Below are 24,225 nucleotides of genomic sequence, written 5' to 3'. Positions count from 1 at the left end.
CATCCCGCGCCCGGCCCGCCTGCAGGAGGCCCCGCGCCGGCACCCGACACCTCCGAGCGGAGCCGGGCGCCCGGCGGTATTTTTAACCCGCAGCGAACCTGAGCCCGGCCGCGGCGGTCAGCCTCCGCTCGGGAGCTGCCGGTGCCAGCGCCCCGCGGCTCCGAGTGCCGCACGACCGGCGGGATCCGACCTCTGTCCGCGCCTTAATCGCAAATGTCAACGACGGCGCCTTCCCACGCCACGCCGGCTCGCCCGCCGCCGGTGCCGCAGCTGCGGGCCATTCCCGCCTTGTTACCTAGGATAGAAGACTCTATTCCCGCTTCCAAACCTGGATATCCACTTCTCTGTGTACAGCAATAAGTAAAAGTGACGTGGCAATCGGATCTTCTTAAAAATGTATTTTAACCGAAGGTTATTACACCTCTCAAGTATACACAAGGATATATATATATTATTATTTTTTTACAGACTGTATATCTTTTCTTTCCAGAATTTTTTTTTTTTTAATTCTCCCTCTTAAGTATTGCAATGCTTTTGGAGTAACACTGTTATGAAAAACATCTCTTCCTGGGGTTAGAAACAATTTTCCTGTTTCTTAAATAAAGTACTAGAGACTGACCTAGGAATGTTAAGCAACTGCAAGCCCGCTGTGAGCACCAAGCACTCATCTTTTGAAATACTGCATCTGTACTTGGTCCCTTTTCCATCACCAATGAATATTTTTGGTTTTGTTTTTGTAGTAAAATGTAAGTCACCAAAACAAATTTTTGTTCAAGACAGATATTAGTGATTCACAGAAGTATGCGGATAGCCTTCTGTGCAAATCACTGTGTTCTGTCACTTTCACCACTTTCAACATAAATGCCAAGGGTGTTCCACATTGCTTCTCGCTCTCTGTAATAGAGGGTTCCTAAAGCTGTAACTGAACAATAGACATCTGCAGGTGTCAGCAGGCAGTGTAGCTGTTGGTGGTGATTAAACAATTTGTAGTGGCTGGTGTATTTCATTCATTCTTGGTTTGATGAAATATGCACTTCATTTTAAATATTTGGAAACGTGACAGTAATTCCTTACATAGTACTTTCTGTAGCTTTAGAAACACGGCACTTTACTTATCCCCCAAACATGCTGTTTCGTGACAGAGTGGAGGACTCTCAGATCCATGATTTCTAACGCATACACCAAATCTTCGTGAGCTCCGTGTGTCCTCACAGGTCAGGTTGGGAAGAGCAGCAGGCAGGAGGTTGTGTTTGCTACGCATTGCTGTCAGGTGACCCAGCATCAGATATTTAAGTGCAGGAAAGACGAATATAATATTTTTTAAAATTTCATTGATAGAATATAAATGTTAAAATTAATTCTCCCAGCTTTGTGTCTGGATCTCCCATAAATTGTCTGCATCCGATCCTCCCCCGTGGCTTTGGTGGTAAGGTGCCTGCTGCCCTGGGTGCGAGGAATGGTCTGACAGAGGAGAGCAATCTGTTGATGCAGAAAATTTAGAAGCATCTAATTTAGGTTGTCAAGTCATCAGACTGCCTGTTTCCTGGAAGCTTATACTGGTGTAGCTATTGCTGGTCCTAATATCAAATGTAAAATACTCTGGAAAGTAGCGGTTGGGCCGCGCTCGGAGGTGAACACTTCTTGCCCGTGTGCGGCTGCAGCCTGCTGGGTGCAGGCTTTGATAGCAGCTGAGGCCCTGATGGGGAATTTCTGTTGACACCCTTGTGCAACTAATGGGATATTCACACTTCACCTCTATTTTAGGATCTCTTAGCAAGTGGAGATCAGTTACTCATGCCACACTTCTCAAGGCTTTGCTGCAGTCAGAAGGCCTTGCCAGCTTTCTGCTTGTAATCTAAAGTCAGTTTCATGAAAAAGACAGTAATCCTCAGCGAGAGAAACAACCCTGCTGAGTTGGGCTCGAGCTTTGCTTCCTTGCCTGTTTGCAGGTGGAAATTCATGGCAATGCCCTGGTTTTTCTCTAATCAAAAATTGTGTGGCCTCATCTGCAGTCTGTGCGGTCACACTTCACGGTGATGATGAAAACCTGATCAGCTCGTGGTTAGTGATTTTCTTTGCACTTCTCCCAGCAGTAAGGCACTGACACCTATTTTATTCTTCAAAACTTGTAAGCCGCTTGGTAGTACCGTGGTTAAAAAGGTGAGGAGGAGCACAACACCTTCTGGTTTTTCGTGCTTCTAGAACTGCTGTGTGAGCTGTGCAGATGAAATGCCCCTGGCTCTGCTTGCTCTTTGGGGTTTGCCAGGTAGAGCAGCATTTGCAAACAGACAGGGATTTGCTCGTGTCCTGCTGCTGCCATCTCTTTCTGGCAGTGCTGGGTCCAGAGAATCCACAGGATTCAGAGAGTAAGGCATTTTGAGGAGGTTTGTTGCTCTGTGTGCTGTTTAAACTTACATCCATGCAGTTTTTAAGCAGCACAGATGCCTGTTAGATAGTCTCAGTGATTCTAAGCAAAATGCGTAGCTCAAGGATTTCTTTCACCCCTTAAGATAATAAGCATACATGAGAATGTTTTGAGATTTGCTTTTTCTTATGAATCTGCGACTATGGTGAAAAATGTAACAGTAGTTCCAAACATGTGAGAGTCCTTCCAGTTGCTCTTCTGACCGCTACCATCAGTCAGACCGGGCTGCGCTGGCTACGTTAGGTAAAGCTGCAGAAGGCCTTACAGTGAGCTATTTTAAAGCTGCCTTCGTGCAGGAGCATGAAACAGAAATGTCTGCCCTTGAGGTTTCCACACTTTTTGGAGGAGGGAGTTGAAGTGATGTGTACAGATGCCTCTGATCCTGTAAGTGCTGTCCCAGTGACAGCTTGGTTGGTCAGGAAGGCTATCAGTAAAGCCTTTTTATCCCTCATTTGGAAGAACTGTAAGTCTGGGTCATGTTTTCTGTCAGGCTGGGTTGTATTTCCCCAGGCCAGTGCCCTGCCCTAGTTGCTGCAGGGCTGCGCAGTGGCGGTGCCAGTGCGTCAGGGGAAGGGACGGGGCTGGGAGAAGCAGGCAAGGGGCAGCCTGAGCAGCAGCCCTGCTGAATGAGAAAATGCGGCCTGCACAAAGTTCTTAAGATTGTTGCTGTGTTTATAACCAAGTTGGATCACATGGATCTCGTTCTTTTTGTTGCAGCACTTGATCATTTCACTAAGTGTAAGTTTTTGTATGTGTTAGATAGTAGGAGTAAATGAACGTGAACAGCAGCTGCTCCCAAACTTTAATACCACATGCATGTACTGTTTGTCGCACTACTTATTTACTTCGCTTAAGCACGCTCTGCTTGTTTAACAGCTATTGTGTTCACTTCCTCAGCACGGGTCTTTGTTGTTCATCTGCTCTAACTCCTAACCTCCTGTCCCTGTTCTCTACAGGGCCTTGCTGCAATCTTCTTTACCATCTCTCCAGCAACAGTACAACCTCCTGTCACATTTTGGCTCTGGTACTGCATGCATTTTTCTGGTAGATACTGCCCCACTCTTTACCACTATTCAAATAGCAGTTGGTTTTGCTTTCCCTTGCACCTTTCCTAGGGCTGAATATGGAGTATCTTCCCATCCAACCAATCTTTTATACTTTTATATCATTTTAGAATGATAGATGGGAAGCAGTATTTTCTTGCCTTTCCCTGATGACTCTTTCTCTGGCTCTGTGTAGTTGGCCCCTACTCAAACTCTGCTGGTGCCTGTCCACTCCTCCAAGAGACTTGGAACGTACACGAGCTTTGTAAATTAAATCCTTCGTATGTTGTGGAGAGCCTTCTCTTGAGAAAAGCCTGGAGTGTTAGACAAAAGTGGGGCTTCTGCTCCTCACTGTGAAACTCATCCGAGTTTTTCTGGGCGATACCAAGGGAGGGAAGGTGTGGAAAAGGGCAGTGTGCAGTGACACTGCTGCGTGGTACCAGCAGGAGTCTGCTGCCCTCATTTCATCTGAGCTGATACAGCTGTATGTGGTTCTCAACAGACAGACATCTTCTCAACAGACAGCTCCTTCCCTTCCTCCTGCTCCTGGTTGCATGGTGTTTGCCCATCCCTGAGGTAGGCTGTAGTTTAGGTTGTACAATTTAGTGAGCCTGTTCAAATCACTGACATGGGAGAAAACTTGTCAGGTCAGTTTTCTTCTGCGTGAGTGAGCTGTGTTGGTTGGTGATTGAGATCCTGCTAGTACCAGCACTGGTGCAAATTCACAATGAGACTGTAGGAAGAAGGAAGACAACTTTTTCCCTTCAGCAGCAGAGCTGGACCACAGCCTGTTTCAGGGTGCTGCAGCACATCCTTGTTTGTGAGCCACAGGAGGAGCTGGGCTCTGTCCTTGTGTCTAGGAAAGCTGTAACACAGCAAGTGTTTCAGCTGAATTAAATAAAAAGAAAACTGAGAAGAAAGTTCCCTTCTTTTTGAAAGCCTGGTGACACCTGGGTGGTTGAACTAGCTCCTCCTCATGAAAGGTGGGTTTCAGTCTTCTCGAGAGACTGGATTGGTGTGACTGTTGACTCCCTCTGGTTGTGAGGAGCCCAGTCAGATGGGGAGAACTATATCTGATAGCTTTTAACCAAGCCTCATGGGAAAGACAAAGCTCCAGAAAGGGTCCAGGCCCAACACATCGGTGTAAGTCCTGCCAGCCGTCCCGAGGCACCCAGGCTAGAGCAAGTGCTGAGCTGCCTTTAGTTTGACTGTTACTGCACGTAACTGCTTCAGCCTCTCCTCCAGGTTTTAAAATAAGAATTGTGGCTGAAACTACTGGCAGGAAAGTTGTAGCAGAAAGTTTCTGCGGACTGTACAACTAGTGCACAGTATCTTGAGGTGGGCGGAGAAGGAAGCATGGTACCTGCTGCAGACAGCTGCTTTCTCAGAGGTGGAGCTGTCGGAAGTATACGGCATTCTTCCCAGTCCTCAGCAAGCCCACCTTGAATACTTAAGAAATAATCATCTGTTTTTAGCCTCCCACTCTTAAGGAGAGCTGTCAATAAAACAGTAATATTCACGTTACAGAATGTGTGTTTTCTTCAGCATCTTTGTTATTTCCTGCAGTCTTATGACACCCATGTCCATGATCTGATCTACTTTGCTCCCATGGGCAGGCCAGGCTTCAGCAGGGTAAACTCTGCTTTACCTTCTCTGTTCCTGCTCCCATGGCAGCAGCACCAGTACAACTGCTTGTGGGGTTGCGAAATTATCAGAGAACAAGTCCAACTTATTAAAGATAAGTTGTATTTTCTGCTTTATATGTAGTCCAAATTGGTCCCCAGTACCATTTATTTCTCAGCTTCACCAGCAGCTGTGAGGGAAGAAATAAATAGGAACAAGGAGGAAAACAGAGCTGGAACAGTGCTGCCAGCTAAGACTAGTTGCAGAAAGCAAAACAGAGGTTTTCTTTTGTATGCTAATGCACTTTTGTATACTAAAGCAAGGCATGGATTCTGTTTCTTTCTCTGGCCCTTTCTAGTTCATCGCTGGTTCCTGCTGCTTATTCAGGTCCATCATTCTCAAGTCAGAGTTACGAGCAAGGCACATTTCTGTTCCATCCAGAGAGTTGTGTTGCCCACTGGTAATGCAGGTCTTAAATCCACACAAATATTTGAGAACCAAGATAAACTATTCTTGGTTATGGAGATGATACTTACACAGAGCAGATCTGCCTGACAGGCTTATGAAAGACCGTTCTCATTTAAGTTTTCCTGTTCTGTCCATGCATATACAAAAATGCGTGAAAAATAAGACAGAACCCACACAGCTGATAAGCTTATTACAGAATTTGGTCATGGTTTAGTTTCAGTTGGTGTTTAGGGAGATCGGGTCATAGATTTAATTTTGGTACACTAAGCAAGATAAGATGTCTTCTATTGCTTTCAAGAGCAGGGCTGACTGACCAAGCAATAGCAATTTCAATGTAACTCAGCCAGAACAATTTCAGGATTTAAAGTATTTCCAAGTCTGAGCTGTGGCATAAGCCCCAGGCCTTTCAGTTTTCATGTTACAGTACATTCTGTGAATTGGAAGCGTTCAGAAGTTGGACAAGGGCAAGGTTTGTAGGAAAGTGCTGTTTTTCTTGTGCATTCCTGGGCATATTCTACTGTAACACTCCAACTATAGAAAATTCCGGTTTTCACTTCAGAGCAGCATCAGAGCAAAAAGTTAGTCTGTAATGTCGCTTAAGAAAGAAACAAAGCTATTACAACAAAATCGATGTTGCTTCTGCAGGTACAGGTTATTTTGAAGTTGTTTCGGACATTTGTCTTTATATCTGGTAACTATCAGCTTTGTATAAATCATTCAATCTTGCTTTCAGATGACCGGTTCTAATATATTCTGTTAATAAAACAGTGAAAACGTTGGTCTGAAACATCAGTTTGGTTGTGTTTTCTTTCTGAACTCATTAAAAGTGGTGGTGTTTTCTAAACAAGGCTTCCTAGTGTTTACCAAGTTACAGAACTCTGTGTTGTACTGTGGGTTAAACTCTACAGTTACCACATATGTTACAAGGATCAAACAGAACGAATGGTATATTTTTTTTAATTGTATACACCTATGGAATTCGTAGCCTAAGTATCTAAGCTAGCATTTTCAACACATTATTTAGCCACTGGCATTCAAAAGAGGGTTAGAAACATTTGGAATGGAGCCGTCCATTCCCACAGACAAACAGAATCTCAGCACAGACACGAATTGTTACATAAAATTATTTTGTCAGGTTTAATTGTATGTTGGTAATACCTAAAGCTCTTCATGCTTGCCCTCAGTTTCGTAACTGATTTGATAGTTCTCTTAGACAGAAGAATGGTGAGAAAAAGAAAGTAGTCTTCCGCCATGGAATTTCAACATCTGGCCCTTTTCAGTTTGCAGGATTCTGCTGAGGTGACTTCAGCAAAAGTGACAGTATTTAAACCTCAGGTTTTTTTCTCACATTTTTACATGAAAAATAAACCTCAAGTGGATGATGAGTTTCAAATGTCTGATTTAATGTTTTAGGTGACCAAATAAAGAACTTTAAAAACTGGCAGTTGCCCTCCGTTGTAATAGGATGGGAAACGTTTACTTTATTCATGGGAAAGTACCCTGAATTTCTGGGACTTTCCAGCAGATTAAGTTTCGTAATATAAAGTTACATTCATATTACATTAGATGTCATCTTTAATCAGTCTAATCTCTAAGCAGCTTGACTCTAGTCTTACAGTACGCTATCCTGATAAATGTGAAGTGCCTATTAATATTTTCACACTAAAAAATTAACCCAGTTACTCTGGAAATGAGTTACTTTGAAAGTGAAAGATTTTGAGTAATAATAAACGTGTCTCTGTGGGTATCTGTCTTTATGACTCTTCTACATATGCTTCTGTTAAGTCATACCTGGTATGTAATGTAAATTATTACACTGAAAGACACACCTGTAGTGAGACAGTTCCATTCTCCGCTACAGCAGCAGTATTACTTATCTGTTGCATTCCTGGTCTCTGGGTCTGGAGCGCTCAGGTTCACCAGGCTGCTGTGACTCTGTGTAATGCTCAATTATTTTTAACGTGTCATTCCTGATCTGCTCTGAGCACCAAAAGAGAGCTGGGTGATGTTTATGTGATTTCAAAGGAGCCATAGCCTTGTTCACTTCAGCATTTGTTTTGGTCCCAGTGATCCGACATGTGCAAATCTATTCTGCGTATTTAGAGCAAAGCCTGTGCAGGAGAGCCTGTTATTAAATACCCTTGTGTTGACCCCGGGACCTCATAGTTTGAATTCCCATTTTCTGCTCAATTCTGTTGAGCAGCCAGCCATTGCTCCATAGTTGTTTGCCAAGAGCAAGTCCCAGTGCCTTCCCCACCACAGAGATAGCCTTTCTCTGAGTGTATAGAGTCTCTCCTTGCAGAGTTCTGCACGGCTGCAGTTTGGGACCACCACACCTCCAGCTGATGCCTCTGAGCTGGGATGTGTAAAGATTGCCTGGCATATAGACAAAGAACCTTACTACACATCCAGATGTTTTCAAATATGTCCCACAGCAGTTAGGTTGGTCTTGCTCTGCCAGAATGGCTGGTGAGGCAGTTTAAGGCTATAAGACACAGAAATGCATACGGAGGAAAACAAATGTGATCTGTTTGAATTACTGTGGCAGGTCAAGAGGAAATTTGAAGTCCTGACAGGTCTACAGAGTGGGAAACAAAGAACACATGCACCTTCTTAGATCGATCTTAACCTTGCTATCTTGGCATCACTTTCTGTTGTGAATACTGCTTTTATCATTGGTACAGACACAGGTCTCTCTAACACCTCCTCCAGTTTTCTCCCTCTCACTGGGGAGGGAGGAGGTATCTGCCTGCTTGCAGAATGAGCTTTCCTTGCTGTCATTTTGGACTGCCTTATCTCCTCTGCTGGAACACCTTCACATGCTGGCGCTTGCGGTGAAGGGAGGCGGGAAGCATCCTGCTTCCTGTTGACCAGCACGGCAGGTTTTGTTACTTATTGGCTATCTCTGTGGCTGAGTGGTACCAGAGCACAGTTTCTGAATTGCTCATTGTGCTAGCCAGGCACAACCTTCCTCCTTATGCAGGAATCATACAGCTGCTGTCATGTGATGCTAAGCCCAAACTAGTGATCCCTGTTAAGAGGTAGGTAGGGTGTTCCAGCTTGGACATAGGGTGTCATGAGCAGAACAGAGATATTAGTTCCTTGTACTTACTACTGTAGTCACAGTACTTGGGTTCAGGCTGTGTTAATACAACACATGGCTTTTAGATGCACATGTGCAGCGAGCTTTCACCATGGACTCAGCAGATGCAGTCCCCAGCCTCCATGAGATGCCCCTGTTTGCAGAAGGAAGCACGATCTGCAGCATCCAGCAGTATCACAGAGGCTTTGGAGTGACAAAAAAAGAAAGATTTCACTAGTGTTAGTGCAGAGGTCTCTTCCTTTTTTATTAAAAAACTGCCATCAGGATAGTGTCTGGTCACAGCACTAAACTTGAAGAGCAAAAAATTGTCTGGTGTCGTCGTTACATTAGCCACGTTGAGAGGTCAGCCTCAGATCTCATGGACTCTAATCCTCAGTTCTCTGCCTGCAGCTGAGAAAGAAATTAAACTTGCTTACGAGCAGCTATGCTTATTGTTAATTTTCTAGACCTGTACCAATTGGTAAGAGTTGCTTCTCGAGTTCATTATGTGGTCAGCTGGAGCATTGGCTCCCAAACACTGTAACAAAAGTCATTTGATGCCCTTGTCTCATCTTATATTGAAGATGTCTGCTTACAGATACTACCGTTCAGATGTATCGTTGTGATAACTTTTGATTTACCAACAGCCACACATTGCAAAGTAAGCCACAGTGCTTTCAGTAGGCACATGGAGATAAGATCTGTATCAATTGATATTTTTACATAGTTTCACCTCTGTGAGGGGAAAACTTTCTACAGCCTGCAGGAATTACAAGAAGTCAGTGCAGGTTGAAAATTAGGTGCTTTTTATACTCTAAAAATAATCTCAGAGAAAAGATGGTGAGCTGCGGTAAGCTACTGTTGGTTAGTATGTAAATGCACTGTATAAATAACATTGGCAACAAATGCATGAGAGCTACAAGATGCATTGAATTCTTAGAAACAAGCAGGTTCTCCTGAAGTCTTAACGAGTAGGTAGTATATACTGCCTAGGTCATCCTTAAAAATCTGTTTTCTCTACAGTTTCAGTTTGCAGACACTTTTTGGAGGATTTTTTTACTGCACATATTTTTGAAAGGTGCTCATAAATATTTATCATGATTCTATCTTACCATAATGATCACAGACGTAAAGCATATGAATTAATCTTTTAATACCCTAGGTGCATTAAGTGTGAGGACTGAACGTTTATAAAAAAAACATCTTTATGGATTAAGTCTTAAATAATAGTAATAATAGATACCAAATAACTTTATAGCTTGTCTGTAATTTGTTTTGGCTTTTTCTTTTGCTAAGTGAAGTCTAACAGTTTTGAGGGGGATTTCTGACTGAAAGGTATAAGACAGCAGTGAGGCATTTGGTTTCTTTTCATTGTTAATGTCTTAGGAAGTACTTACTCTCATCTCTTCCCCCACGCTTCTAGAAGGGCTCCTTGGCAAAACTGGTGCATTCATACAAGATCTATCCCACCTACTAGATCAGGTTATCAACTTAAATAGTTTTTTTTCATATTATCAGTTGAATGTATATATATTGGCGTTGTTTATTTGTTTTTTATGATGAGCGGGAGGGTTCACCCTTACCTTTAGTGCCTCATTCCTATTCTTAAAGGGGAAGTTTGTAGTTCAGTTAGGTCCCTTGATGGTGCTATATTGAGCAAGAAAAGGCAGTATAGGTTAAAAATAAATTATGCATATGTGCAGGTGCTTGCTGGATGCTCTTGTGACTTTATGATACAAGAAATAAATTGCAGTTAATTATTGTCAGAGTCTCTTATCCTTTTAGCAAGCCTGAAGACAGAAACTCTGGATACTAGTACAATGTCAAGAATGTAGAGGCAAATCAAGAAAATCTACCACTGAAGAATGCATAAGCACCATTCATACACACATTGTACAGGTGCATTTTCATTCACCTCTGCCTGGTAAATGTCAGCTTCGTTCCATTATGCAAACACAATAAAATGGAATCTAGAATTGATGGCTCATTTGGGTGCTCTACTCTGTAGCTGTGAGTTTGGTTTTACATCTTCCGCCTTTTTTTTAGATTTCATAGCTTTTTCTCTAGTGAGAGGGAGATAGAGCATGCAAACCAAATACTTTGTTCCAAAACAACGGTCATTTAGATATCTAAATCTGTTAAGTATGAGAAATTTTTACTGACTTTGAAAATGCAGCTACAACTGCATTAGAAGTTCTACTTGAAAAATCATGAGCCAAAAAAGTTTGTTAAGTATAACCAAGGTCCCTGGTTGCATTTTTCAGAGACCTATATGAAAATGCTATATTTTCACCTTACTTATTCTTGCTGCTACATTCAATCAACAGAGTGTTTTCAGACATCCCCTTGTATCACACTGATGTAACCAGAAATGGGACCACGAGCATTATGTTCAGCTGATGGTATGATTCCACTTTGTGCAGGATCTCTTTAAATTGAGAATCATTTTTTCTTGTAAGTTCAGGATGAAATATTTTATCTTCAGTGACAAGAAGAATTTTTCCTGCTTTTTATTCTGTTTGCATCACAGATAGCTGTGCTTGAATGCAACTATTTGGGGAATCCTATCCATTTTTGGCATCTTTTACAGAAGTGGTTATTGAGGCCCTTCTGGTACTCACACTTCCAGTTCACTTGCCCAGCCCCTGTACTGCCCTGAGCTGAAGGCAGCCTAATCATGAGTGGCTGTATGGTGAACAGGTTCAGGGGAGTGGTGGAAAGCAGTTTTAAGAAGAATCCTAAGTTGTGTTCACAGTGTGGTGCACAGTCTCCTGTCACCCGAAGGAGAGAGCGGGACAGGAACAAGCACTTGAGGGCAGTGGCAGTGACAGCTTAGAATGACAGTGAAGCTCAGATAAAAATTGCAATTTGTGTGTAGTCATTAGTGACAGAGAGATAATTATGGGCCTGTCTCATTGCGCTGCACATTTATCAGTGGTTATTTGAAGTCTCGTGTGTTAGCAGTAAATAAAATTATTTTTCAGTCTGACAGAGATTGAATAGAATTCATAGAGCAGCTGCTCAGCAGCAGCTGAAAAGGCTGCCACACTGTGAAGTAACAGTGGAAATGTTTATAGATTGCAAGTGAATGTCCTCAGTAATTACACTGAAAAAGGTGAAAACAAATTATAGCACACAGGAGTGGTGTTTGATGACTTTTCAGTGCTTTCATGGTAGATCTGTGGCTTAATAGAGCCACATGTAGTAAATACAGAGTGAGCTGAATTCCTGTAACTGTGGACTGCAGAGCTGTATGTGCTTTCTGAACAATGGTGCTGGTATGCCTGCTATGAACAAATCAGAATATAGGCCATAGTTAGCACTGCTTGAGGAACAGACTTGTGCTCGCTTCGGAGGAGCCTTCCAGAACTCAGAACAGCTGCTGAAATCAGGACTGGCATGTATGCAGCGTTCATGTTAAAGCATCAAACAAAACTGTTACCGTATTTATTCTCTTGTCTGAACATCCTCAAATCCGTCTCATGCTAAAGATTGCTGAAGATAATAAAATGAAGGGAATGCAGAAGGAGGGAAAACTCTGCTCACATTCGGGACAAGAAGCTGTAAGCAGTCTCTGTGAAAGGAACATGCTTTGTGAAACAATTTATTCTTTTTAATACATGTAGACCTCTCTGTGTGTAGCTGCTACCCTGGCACTGTGCTGCTGCACGCAGCTCAGTGGTCGCAGGCTGAGCTTGGCCTGGAGCAGCATGGCCATGGCAGTGACATTGACGGGGTGACCGGATCAACCCCTGACTGGACGTGGCACATGCTGCGCTAGTGGGCCTGTGTCTGTCAGGTCTGCTCCCTGCTGGTATTGGAAGCTGTTGTGGTGCTCTTCAAAATCTGGTTCGGTACTTGAATAAAGTGAAAGCAAAAGCTGTCCTGTAGCTGTGGAGGAGAAAGAGACCTTTCAAAGTTGGGAAGTGTGTGGCCTAGTAAGTTCAGGTGGCGGCCATGCCTGCTGTGAGCGGGCTGCCACAGTGACTCCCGAGTACACCGGCTGATCCACGCTGCCTCGCAGCTTTGCGGCACTCTGGACCTTCCTCACTTAGAGAAGGTTTTATCTGCTGTAGCATCCACAGCACTGATGCTTTGCTTCCTGGACTTAGCGGTGGTTGGGAAGTGGGCTCCGTCTTCTTTCCTTCAGTCTGGTCCCACATGGTGACATACTGTCTTTACAGAGCAGGAAAGCTCTGCGGTAGGTGTAAGCAAGGTTCTGGTACCAAGGAGTGGGCAGGGACCAGGGCGTGGGACATCACATCTGGGAGAGATGCTGGAGTTTGTAGGGGTATCTGGGGTAGGAGATACAAGGAGTAAGAAAGCGAGGTATACCAGGGAGGCCGAGTAAGTGGCAATAGGTGTGTACTGTGGAATGAAGATAGGAAATCTGTGAGAAGACAGTTATATCTTCCTGAGTTTGAAGACAGGAAGGGAGGTGGCTGTACTCATGCTCTGAACGTACAGCATTGGTGCTCAGAGATAACTGTTATCTGCAGGTCACCTCATTCAGCATCCTGTCTAAGGTACTGGAGATCACAGAGTCCCTCACGGCAGTACTGGCAACTACAAGAATTAAATGCTTCATAATCTGCCCCCTCGTGAAAGTCTTTATTTGATTTTTTAAGGATTAGAAATTATTTTAAATCTTGACTCGTTGTTATCTTCCTTTCAGTTCTGCACATTTTTTTGTATGAAATAATCTCCTTTACTATGGATATTCTTGTTATCCATATGCATGTCTAACCCTATTTGAATCCTGATAAATTGCTTATCAGCATCAGTGGCCTTTTTGTGCAGTACATAAAGTACCAATTTTCACCTTTTTTTTAGTAAATATTTTTATTTTTACACTTTTAAACTTGCTGCCCTTTAGCTTTGCTGTTTTATATTCAGGCAGTGAATGTTTCTGGCTTACTTTCTGTGTTTTTGAAATGTTTGGTGCACGTCTTTCTGAGGTAAATAACTCAGGTTTTTTTGCAGCCTCCTAATACCACAGGTACAGGCCTTCATTCCTCAAATGTTTGCTTTCTCTGAACACCCAAATTCCACAAAACCCATTTCCATGGTGGGCTGCCAGCCTCTGCACTGCGATCCAGCTGATAGACAGGGCCCACTTACACGAACAGAATATTTTAAGTCTCCCCTGCACCTTATTACTTTTGCAATCTAGCATCTTAGCTTTTCTTGTCATAGGTACATGTCAGGCAGAAACCTGAGACGAACTAGAAGCAGTAGTGCCCAGAGCCCTTTCCCAGGTTTATGCTATGAACGAGACAGATTTATTTGGATTGTTTTGCAGTGTATGTAGTTCAGAATTTCCTATGCATTCTGCAACTATTTGTGTTCATTATCTTAATTCTGTGCTTAATGTCTTAGTGCTGTGATAGTGCAGCTTTGCTTAGTACAGTTAGTTAGCTTCTGCTGAACTTCTTTCTCCCAGTACTGATTTGATTAAAGTGAATTAGTGGGTGTCAGCTGCGTGTTTTGCTGTTTAGATGCTCATCTCTGGAATTTCAGTTTGCTAGTAAGTACATTAAATGATACTAGTTCTTTTGAACTAATAAAGAAATTTATCTGTTAAATATAAGTGTTGAGTTAAACCATATCTAACCAAGTGATCATGTCAGCTTTCTTAACCTGTGTTCAGAGTTCATTCCCAGGCAAGCAGAGTCCTGACTTTTTCAACTCTGGTTGTTACAGCTAACTGGTTTTTTTTGTTTGTTTGTTTGTTTTCCTTTAGTTTCATTTAGGAATGCTTAATTCAAAATGAACTGCACCAATAACTGTTTTTCTGAAAGTGGGAGTCCTTTTTTGACAAGTTGGAAAGCAGCCTGGAAGCAGGGAGGAATTGTGAATTACAGCTGTGAATTGCAACAACTAATAGGAATTGATAACCTTATAGTCTTATAGCCATTACAGTCTTTCGCTCAACCACACAGTCGATAAACTGATGGCTGCGTTCTGTGAAGACTTGGTAATTTCATTTAGATAGATACATTTAACAAATATTTTTGAAAGAACATTTCTGAAATGAGTCGTGCTTGATGCAGTGATATGCACTTTTTAAAAGTATTTACATTTTAAGTGCCTTGTCTTGTGTACCTTGTCACTCTTTTAATACTGTGCTGTTGAAACAAATGTGAAACAATGAAACAGCCAGTGTATCTGGAGTGTGAAGCCACAGTGCTCACTGATACAATTCCCTCTTTTTCTCACAATTTATAGTAAAAGGTAGTAGCGAAGATCTTAGAATACAAATACTCTGAGGTGTAAGAGCATGCTAAATTAGCCAGATTCAAGAATACTTAGAATCTGTAAATAACCTAAGAAGCTTGTCCAAAAAGCCCCTACAGGTCACCCCTGAAACTTGCTCAAACTGCATGTGTCAAGATGCAAATTTTGCAGGCAGCTTCCTGCATTGCTCAGTGCTTACTGTGTGTTATAAGGATCTTCCTTTTAGGTGTTTACAACTCAGGTTAAGAATTCTGTTTCCAAAACGTTGGTAATTTAGAGGAGAGTGTACCTCAAACAGTTAAAACTTACAGCAGTATGTACAAACATGACACAAGTGTAGAAACCAAGCTTGTAAAACCAGAAGTCTTTTCCTTAATAATGTATGAGAAGATTGGAAATTCTCCCTACAAAAACATGTGTATCAACAGGAGCTTGGCAACATTTACCTGTGTGAACATTGGTAAGGCTCTGATTCAAGGAACTTCTCACTGTACACATTTAATCTATTTCGAATCCCTTTTATGTAGCGATTGACTCCTTGCTGGAGTCACAGTTTCTATCAGCAAGCAAAGCCATTGTTAGTTTTGCAACATATTTGAATTCATAGCTGGGAAACTGTATCTTCTTAAGTTGATTTTCTTACCTTAGGCAAACTGGCTGGCAAGCACACAAAAAAGGGATCAAACTAGACACCTCCATGAAAATGATAAAAATCAAAGAGAAACCTCTACTACTCTGATTTGAAAACACTAAAATAAAAAGGATGTGTGACATGGAGGACTAAAATGAATAAAATAAACTCACGTGTTAGAGAAAAGCACTTAAAATGATGTAATTACTGACACCTTTAAGAACTGTTTGGTAATGTGTATTATAAATAGTAATAGTGCAGGGGTTTTCCTTTGTGCTTTCTGGAAGATGAAATGCAGTGTGGAAGAGACCGGGTGCTGCTGGAAAGAATGGGCTGGTAGTATTTGCATGGACACAGGCTATCCTTGACATTCTTATAAAAATGGTAATGTAGACTACTTAGAAGGCAGTGAGTTCACAATGAATTTCTTTCATGACTTGTTTACAACTATATACCTATAGTTAGAGTTTTTTATCTGTAGGCATTTGTCAGACTGGTGTCTGTTTTATGTGGAATGTAAAACTGTGACAAGAGGGAGAGGCGGAACAAAATTCCAGTGCTTGGAAGAAGTTAACTTCCATTCTCCAAAAATGTTTTTTTTTCATTGTTTGTTTTTAAGGAAAATCAAGTTTAATTACTCTGCTTCTTTTCACTTCCTAAGGGTTTATAAACTGATGTTGGAACGAATTATTTGTTACGTGCAACCACATTTGATTGTTTTCATATGCACAAATGTACTGTCTAAATAATCTTTTTCAATAGTAAGTATACAGATTTTGCTTTGTGTACATTGACTTGCTTTCTCTTTATGCGAGATGCAGCTACTACTTTGAAATGCTGTTTTATCTTTGCTGATTAGCAGTCATTTACTAAGAGACGGAAATTTCATGTTATTGTGGGGTTTGAATTGTGGTCCCACTGCTTTAGGAAACCTGTCTCCTGGGCGTGTTCTCATCACTATGATACTGAAGCTAAATGTACTAAAATGTACATTTCTCTGAGATTAGATTTAAAATGAAGTATCTCAAAAGTGATCCTGGTACTGCCACCTGTATTGACTCTCCTAAGTCTTTTTCTCAGAGGGCCAGTAATGTTCCAGAGGGAGAGGGGTATTTCTCCTTCTTTCCACCTTCCTACTGATCTGAGCATCCTCTGCCTCCAGGCCCTCCCGAAAGCAGAAATGCTCAACTGGTGGTTTTGCTCCTGCTCTGGAGAGCTGTGGTGCCGCTGGGTAGAGAGAGGCCTGAGTAACTGGGCAGCACAGAGCGGTACACGAGATTGGTATTGTGGCTGTGGAGGTAATGGCCATTCCTCTTACTTGGTATTGGGAGTTCTGTGTTTTAGTATTGTATTACTGTATCCCTGTTGGAAAGGTTTCCTTGTATTTTGAAGGTCTTTGTTAGATTTTAAATATTTACTTATCAGTATTTAAAGAAGAACTGAAAAGTAATTCTCAGAGATCAGTGCAGAATTTAGCATTCATTACACACTGCCTACATGCTGGGGCTTGGGAGTTATGCAACCTCTTTTTATAGAGTTGTGTTTTCTAGTGATCCAGATTTACACAGTTATTGCTTAAAAATGTATGTATATTGGAAAATGTATAGGATACACAACGTAGGTCATGATGAACTACTGTGTACCTCTTAATTTAAAAATACTCAGCTGCATTAAGGTTCTTCTGGGAATGGCTTCTATCGTAATGTATACTGATCTGAAACCTGCAGAGTGGAAAAGCTTTAGTTACTGTGGCATAGACCCTTGCACATTCTGGCTGTGGAAAAAATGTGTATGGAGCTGTTGCGTATTTAGCTCAGAAGACTGAAAGCTAAGTACCCAACACAGAAATTGCTGTTGGTTACCTGCAAACTGTAGTGATGGGAAGAGGGAGGGCTGTTGCAGGAATGCTTTTAAGACTTAATTATGGCATATTTTTGCCTGGGCACTGAGGCTTCCTGACAAACTGTGGGTCACTGTTCCAAATTACAGAGGTACTAGATCATCATAGTACAATTGCCCAAGCAATTTTTTTAACGTGAGCAAAGCACATTTTTTTCTGATCTCAATTATTGGAGGAAACTGGACCAGTTTTCCAGAAACATTACACGTAGGAAAATGAACCTGAGGCAGACACATAGCATGCAAAATTTTCCCTGAATGCTAATAGTTTGGCACCATTTTAATATGCAAATGAAGCTAGTATGTAGTAATGGGAATTGAGACGCAGTGATTGCTACCAGATCCACTAAGAGTAATGGAACTGCATACCAACACAGACTTATGACAAATATTGTGATTGTAGGTAACTAAATGACCATGGAATCTGGAGCAGAGAACCAGCAGAGTGGAGATGCAGCCGTTACAGAGGCAGAAACCCAACAGATGACAGTACAGGCACAACCACAGATTGCAACGTTAGCCCAGGTATAAAACAATATGGTATAATAGCTTTACCTACTGGGTAATTTTTTTTAAGAGGGATAATGTCTGCTTGTGGGCCTGAGTAAAGGTCCTATTGATAAGACTCTGAAATAGGTGCTACGTATAGTTCCATTAATGTTTGTCTTCAGATTTTTGTAGCATTAGAAATTTTTAACTTCACATCATTCTAGAATGTTAGTTCTGAAGAACTGTATGTGTGTAAACTTTGTAATTTTAACAGAATATTTAATATTAATTAAATTATTTCTGTCATTCTTTACCACAACCGTAACACTGAAAGGTTGGGTTTTTTTCAAAATATGTAATTTATTGTCTTTTGATATTGACTGGATTGTTTTGTTGTTGTATTTTCTGTTAGAAACTTGTCTATAACAATCAGTTTAATTCTGAAGGAAACAAACTGAAAATCCAGTTAAATAGTACAGAAAATACAACATCATATCAGATGGGATGAGTATTGTAAACATTAGGATCAAGTAAATGGAACAACGTGGAATCTGACAGCTTGTCTTATCCGATGGAATTTCACAGAATTGTTCACCGCATAGAGAGGCAGAAGTAGATCATTCATTATCCCCAAATTATTTTGGAGAGACAAGAAATTATGCAATTCCAGCTACGTCTCTAATTCTGGAATCCAGTTTCATTCTTGCATACACTGATGGCTGGCAGAAGTAACTCCATTGTGTAAAACGAATACAGAGTCTCTCATGTCTCTCCTTTAACAATTTCATTTTAAAACTATTTGCAGTTTGCAAAGAGCTAGCATGTTTTTTAGATCACGTAGTGTGGGGAATTCGATGTCTTTTAAGTGGCACAAGTGTTGAATTCTGTAGCATTTTACAGATGATTAATATCTCTAAGAAGTCTTTTCACCTCTCGGTAAACTCAGTACACTTCCTTTCAAGTGATAGCACAGGGGTCCGAGCTGTTAAAATGCACAGGGCGCTTTTAGTTCAGTAGAGCTGTAGTGTGAATTTCAGACCACCAGCTGCCCTGCACCAGCTTGCCTCTTTGGGCAGTTTTCTCACTGTCTAACTTAGGCACAGAATGTAGGTGGTGTGAATACCACTTCAGTGTCAACTAAGTGAAAGTCGTTTATTTCTCTTGCAAAACCAGTAAGCCGCTTCCCACTCAGTATGTGTTAAGATTTAGTATGGAGAAGGAAGCGTGTTTTACATTTGCGTGCTGACACATTCGCTTCCAGGTAGCTAAACTTGCAGTATGTAGTGGATCGAATGTACTTCACTTGGGCAAAATTACCCTGGTGCTTGAATGAGATTTTTTTTTTGAGTAAGAAAATGCTATGCAGTTATTATTAAAACCCCTGTGAACCACAAGCAAGTGTGCAATAGTTTCCCTAATTCCCCTATTGTCATTCACTGTATTATTTGCACCTTGGCAATTTCCCAAATTTTATATTCTTTGTGGAGGGGACTGAACAGTCCACACACAATTCCTTGTCTCATTCTGATCAGCAGTGTTAGGTTAATATGATGTTTTTAATGTGTGATGTGACAGTGCTGAGGGAGTGCCCTCAGAGGCTCAGGCAAGTCTAAATAACTAATTACGTTAATTTAATCTTTCATTACTTCTTGTAAGGCCACCCCCTTACAAGTTTAAATTTTGTGTTTTTAGCTAGCTCAGGGTAATTTTCAGAATCAAAAGGAAACTCGTTCCAGTTCCACAAGGTATGAGTCAGAGACATCTGCGGAAGTTGCATTCTGCTGTTGGCTTCGTGCAGCCGCAGCGTAGCCTCCGGTTGATCAGCATTGCTGTCACTGCCAAGGACTGTTCAGTCAGACGTGCAGTATTAAAAAAGGTCACTTGGTGAAGGAATATGATTTGCCAGAGGGAAGCGTGTTCACGCTAATCCCAGTCCCAGTTTCTCTCCTGTGAGCTAAGCACGGCCATGTAATGCCGCAGCCATTTTCATAAAAAAGGAAGGTAAAGGCAAACGCAGATTGTGGATTAGGGAAGGACAGCTGTGGAGGAGAGAGATCTACATGAAATTCCCCTTAATTCTGTTGTTGAGCAAGATTTCTTTGTAAATGACGGATGTTTATGGAGATTCAGAGATCAGCTGTTGTAGTATTTTGAGAACCGTGCATCCATGAGGACAGCAGAGAATTTGCGGTCTGCATACAGCAGTTCTCTGGGATTAAGGCAGGATGGCAGTAGAACCCCTTCTCCCACTGTAGCTCAATGGATTGAATTTCTTGAAAATGCCATTACACACCAGAAGACTCCACTTGTCCAAAAGTAGGTGTCTAGGCACAGGCTGGCTAGTGAGCAACGCCACCCTGGCATGGCCTGCGAGTTCTTTCCAAGGGCTGTGATGGCGAGTAAGGAGCAACCCTGGGTCCCAGCACAAGTGTGGCAGCCCTAGCACCGCCCTGCCCGCCAGGAGCCCGGGCATGACCGCATGTGTTGTGACACCGGACCAGGGACGAGCGCGACTGCGTCCTGGGGTGCCTGCCCAGCCACGGAGCAGCCCCCATGCACAGCCCACCGGTCGCCCGCTGTGGTTCGTGTCACTTGGCACAGCTAAGAAGCGAGACTTCTCCACATGGCGAGAGCAGCTCTGCTTGGGGAGCGCTGTCCTCGGGGCCGCATCCTGCGCAGGGCTGTGAGGCTGCACGCACAGTGCCATGCTCTGCCCTGCACAGTTGGCACATCACTGCAGGCATAGCCATTGCCTGGAGCTCTGTGCTTTAGAAATGAAGGTGTGTGTAGGAACTGAGGTTTTAAGAGTTGGGCCATTTTTCCTCGTATAAACGAAATAGCTCTAAGAGCAGGGTTTGTGTTGACTGGTTAGGCTGGATAACTGCCTGCAAATCTTTTGTTCCTCAGCAGCCCCCTGTTTTTTCCATCTGAACACGTGGTTGATTTTCTTTATTTAAATGGACTTTGCCAGCTGCTCAGTATGGTTCAGTCTCTAATTTAAAGTCTGAAAGATATGACTCTCTAAAAATTCTGACATCTTACATCTGGCAAATAACTGCGCATCTTCCTGAGTGAGAACAAAAATAGTTCCACTCCCATACGTTTCTGCCTTTGACTCAGCAGTGTCAGTAGGAGTACACCCAAATCCTAGCAGAGTGTAACTGAAGTAACTGAAGGTTAATATGTTTTTATTAGGTTACTCAAAATAGAGGCAGTTGTGTTTCTCTCATTCTTGTCAATGGTTTTAGAGGTGATATTTTGAGCCTGCAGAAACTCTGCATTAGATTAATTTGGAAAGTAGGTCAGATGTTGGGCATAGACAGTTCAGGGGTTTTTGTATTACTCTGAAACATTTGGGTCATCTAGCTGATGTCTAGATTAGACGTAACTTGTTCACCAGAAAGTGTTCCTGATAGTGAAATAAGATTCTGCAATAACCTAACTTTTGTTCACTGTCTCTACATTGCAGGTATCTATGCCAGCAGCTCACGCAACGTCTTCTGCACCCACGGTGACCTTAGTTCAGCTGCCCAATGGGCAGACAGTTCAAGTGCACGGCGTAATTCAGGCTGCCCAGCCATCAGTTATTCAGTCTCCACAGGTCCAGACAGTTCAGGTACTTGCTGAAGAACTTCCTAATACGCGAACTGCGCCTTCTGAATGGTCCTGCCAGTTTGTTGCTTTCTAGTGGGCTCGTGTCCTTGATTATGTTTTTGCTTATATGAATTTAAAAGCAAAGTCTGTACCGTATTTGCTACTCTGTGACTTTTTTCTCTTCTGGTTTAACCACTTTTAACTTTAATTCATCACTGAGTTTCATTTCCCTCTAGAACTTGGTTGGGGAGTTTAACAGGCTACTGTTTTTTCTTTCAGTATTTCTTAATTTTTTCCCTCTACTTCATTTTCACACAGTAGGAGTGTAAGCGTTAATATTGTCCTGAAGTGAACAAGAGCAGTTTTTTTATAATGTAATCTGTTAATCATTAGTGAGCCTGATATTCTGGGATGAGAGTCTTTGCTGCCTCAAGAAATATTTATATTGGTTTTCAAAACACATCTCTATGTTTATGGCCCTTAAAATACACTAACTGGTCTCCTCATAAAGATAATCTTTAAATTTAACCGCTGAATGTTGTTTTTCTTCTGTAAAACAAGAAAGGTAATGCAGTATGAATGAAGAGAGAGCTTGAAGACTTAGGAGAAAAGTAATCTGAAATCTTAAAACCCATAGTCATTTATTTTGTTTTTCTTTGGAACAATTTCAAGTCCACTGTTACTGAGCACAGGAATTACTTAGGGCAGCTACACAGGACAAGGACTGTACATCATTCCTCTGCTGATAGTACACTGAGCTCAGGAAAAAAAAAGTTAACGTTGAAAGGTAGACAATGTGATTATTTGATAGATACCTAGCTGGGTATTATTTTTGAAATAATAAGGCATGCATAATTTAAAACTGGGTCATTTTGATTATAATCTTTATTTACTCCTTGTTGACTTTAATGATGAGTTTCTGGCAGGCTCTGCCCTCTTCAGCTGATGGAGTTAAAAGTTTAGAGTTTTAATCTATTGGAGGCAAGCAGTTTTCGGATAAGTGCACAAGTTACTAGCCCAGGGGTGGAAGATAAGAGACTGACAATGAAATCATGATTGGCATTCACTTGGCTCAGTGCACAAGACGAATGTGTATGGAATGCTGTGATACACAAAGCATGGTATTTCACTGTCAGCCTTGGACCTGTCTAGGCCCTCAATCTGATAACTGAGATTGGGACACCAGCAAGCTTTTGGATCCTTTAAGTGTCTTCCCTGCGGTGCTTAAAAAATCAGGCTGAGCGCTATGTTTCTCACATGAGCATTTTGCTGTTCACCATCATGAGCTTTGTATATTTGTAACATGAAAATAGCCGTTTGGAAAATGGTCTCAAGAGTTTATGTGTTGGAGATTTTTTTATATTTTTGGCACACTTTGAATTTAAAACTATGGAACTACGGTTGTTAGAAACATTTTAACTTTCCCTTATAAATCTTTGTAAGTTATTTTTAGCTCCGATTTTCAGAATTGCAGCACTGCGTTATTTTTTAGCATCTTCAGGCATGACATTTTCCTGATGATTTCCCAAAAGTAAAAGCAGTCTTTGTGTAAAATATCCATACAGTGATTCATAAATTGTTGTTTCTCAATTTCATTATTTTGCTCTTTCTAACCTTTCTGCGTCCTTTCTTAATTTGCTTTTAGTTTTTCTCTCCCTAAATCTGACTGACTTCCTCTTTTGTTCCCTCAAAATGAATGGAAAAAAGGAAGAAATCATGAAAAACAAAAACTGTTTGGGACTAATTTTTGTATTCTCTTACTGTAGTATTTAAATTCTAAGAGACATTCTCATGGGTAGATACCTGGCTCTGGTCATTCTTCACTGTTACTTTTAAGCAGCCTGCCCTTTCTTTTCATTGCATAGGTAGTAGTAGTGTATAGTACATGCATCATGTCAGCAATTCCTTAAAATGAAGGCATTAGAAGTGTCCTGTTAAATTTGATTGCTGTTCTTATTTTCAGATCTCAACTATAGCAGAAAGTGAAGATTCACAGGAATCAGTGGACAGTGTCACAGACTCACAGAAACGGAGAGAAATTCTTTCCAGACGACCCTCCTACAGGTAAGCAGGTTAAAAGCAGAAGCATTTTGCTTGGTGGATGTGTTCTTCACATGGGGAGCCGAATGGTGGGATTCTATAGTTCTTTTCAGATTTACTGAAATCTCTCTTCTGCAACGTCTTTCCATGGAGTAGAATATAAAGAGGTATGCAAATAGGAGGAGGAGAAAGAAAACTCTGCTGGTGCACTCAGTTAAGACCAGAAATAAGCTGAGAATAAGATGATTGCAAAATTTGTGAAACACTGAGGTATTGTTTTGCTAGGTACCTTAGAGGTAGCTTTAATGGAGTTAAATCCAGCTGACAACCAGTCACGAGTGATGTTACCCAGGGGTCAGTGCTGGGGCCTGTCCTTTTCAATATCTTTATTGATGACCTGGGTGAGGGCATTGAGAGCACCCTCAGTAAGTTTGCAGACAACACCAAGCTGGCAGGAAGTGTCGATCTGCCTGGGGGTAGAGAGACCCTGCAGAGAGATCTGGACAGGCTGGATTGCTGGGCTGAAGCCAACGGGATGAGGTTCAACAAGACCAAGTGCTGGTTCCTGCACTTGCCTACAACAACCCCAGGCAACGCTACAGGCTTGAGGCAGAGTGGCTGGAAGACTGTGTGGAGGAAATGGACAAGGGGGTATTGGTCAATCCTTGGCTGAACATGAGCCAGCAGTGTGCCC

General features: G+C 41.8%; 1 protein-coding gene and 1 long non-coding RNA gene across 4 annotated transcripts in view; one reads left to right on the top strand and one right to left on the bottom strand.

Moving 5' to 3' along the window:
* CREB1 (cAMP responsive element binding protein 1) overlaps nucleotides 1-24,225 on the top strand; it is a 40,781-nt gene that overhangs the window by 766 nt on the left and 15,790 nt on the right. Inside the window, exons 2-5 of one of the 3 annotated variants that reach the window (XM_021399704.1) lie at nucleotides 16,672-16,807; nucleotides 17,812-17,933; nucleotides 21,367-21,513; nucleotides 23,455-23,555. In XM_021399704.1, the coding sequence (XP_021255379.1) occupies nucleotides 17,820-17,933; nucleotides 21,367-21,513; nucleotides 23,455-23,555 (362 nt within the window). In that variant the 5' untranslated portion in view covers nucleotides 16,672-16,807; nucleotides 17,812-17,819. The remainder of the gene's footprint in view (nucleotides 1-16,671; nucleotides 16,808-17,811; nucleotides 17,934-21,366; nucleotides 21,514-23,454; nucleotides 23,556-24,225) is intronic. The other 2 variants (XM_021399703.1, XM_021399705.1) reach the window with 2 other exon arrangements.
* LOC110400088 lies at nucleotides 6,068-16,648 on the bottom strand. Its single transcript, XR_002439614.1, has 3 exons — nucleotides 10,532-16,648; nucleotides 10,225-10,288; nucleotides 6,068-9,052 (listed from the first exon to the last, which is right to left on the bottom strand). It is a non-coding gene; the product is annotated as an uncharacterized LOC110400088 (long non-coding RNA).

Source organism: Numida meleagris, chromosome 5 (assembly GCF_002078875.1).
Source record: "Numida meleagris isolate 19003 breed g44 Domestic line chromosome 5, NumMel1.0, whole genome shotgun sequence".
In the NCBI taxonomy this organism is placed as follows: Eukaryota; Metazoa; Chordata; class Aves; order Galliformes; family Numididae; genus Numida; species Numida meleagris.
Note: the sequence above shows the minus strand (reverse complement) of the source record. Positions and strands in the feature narration are given on the sequence as shown.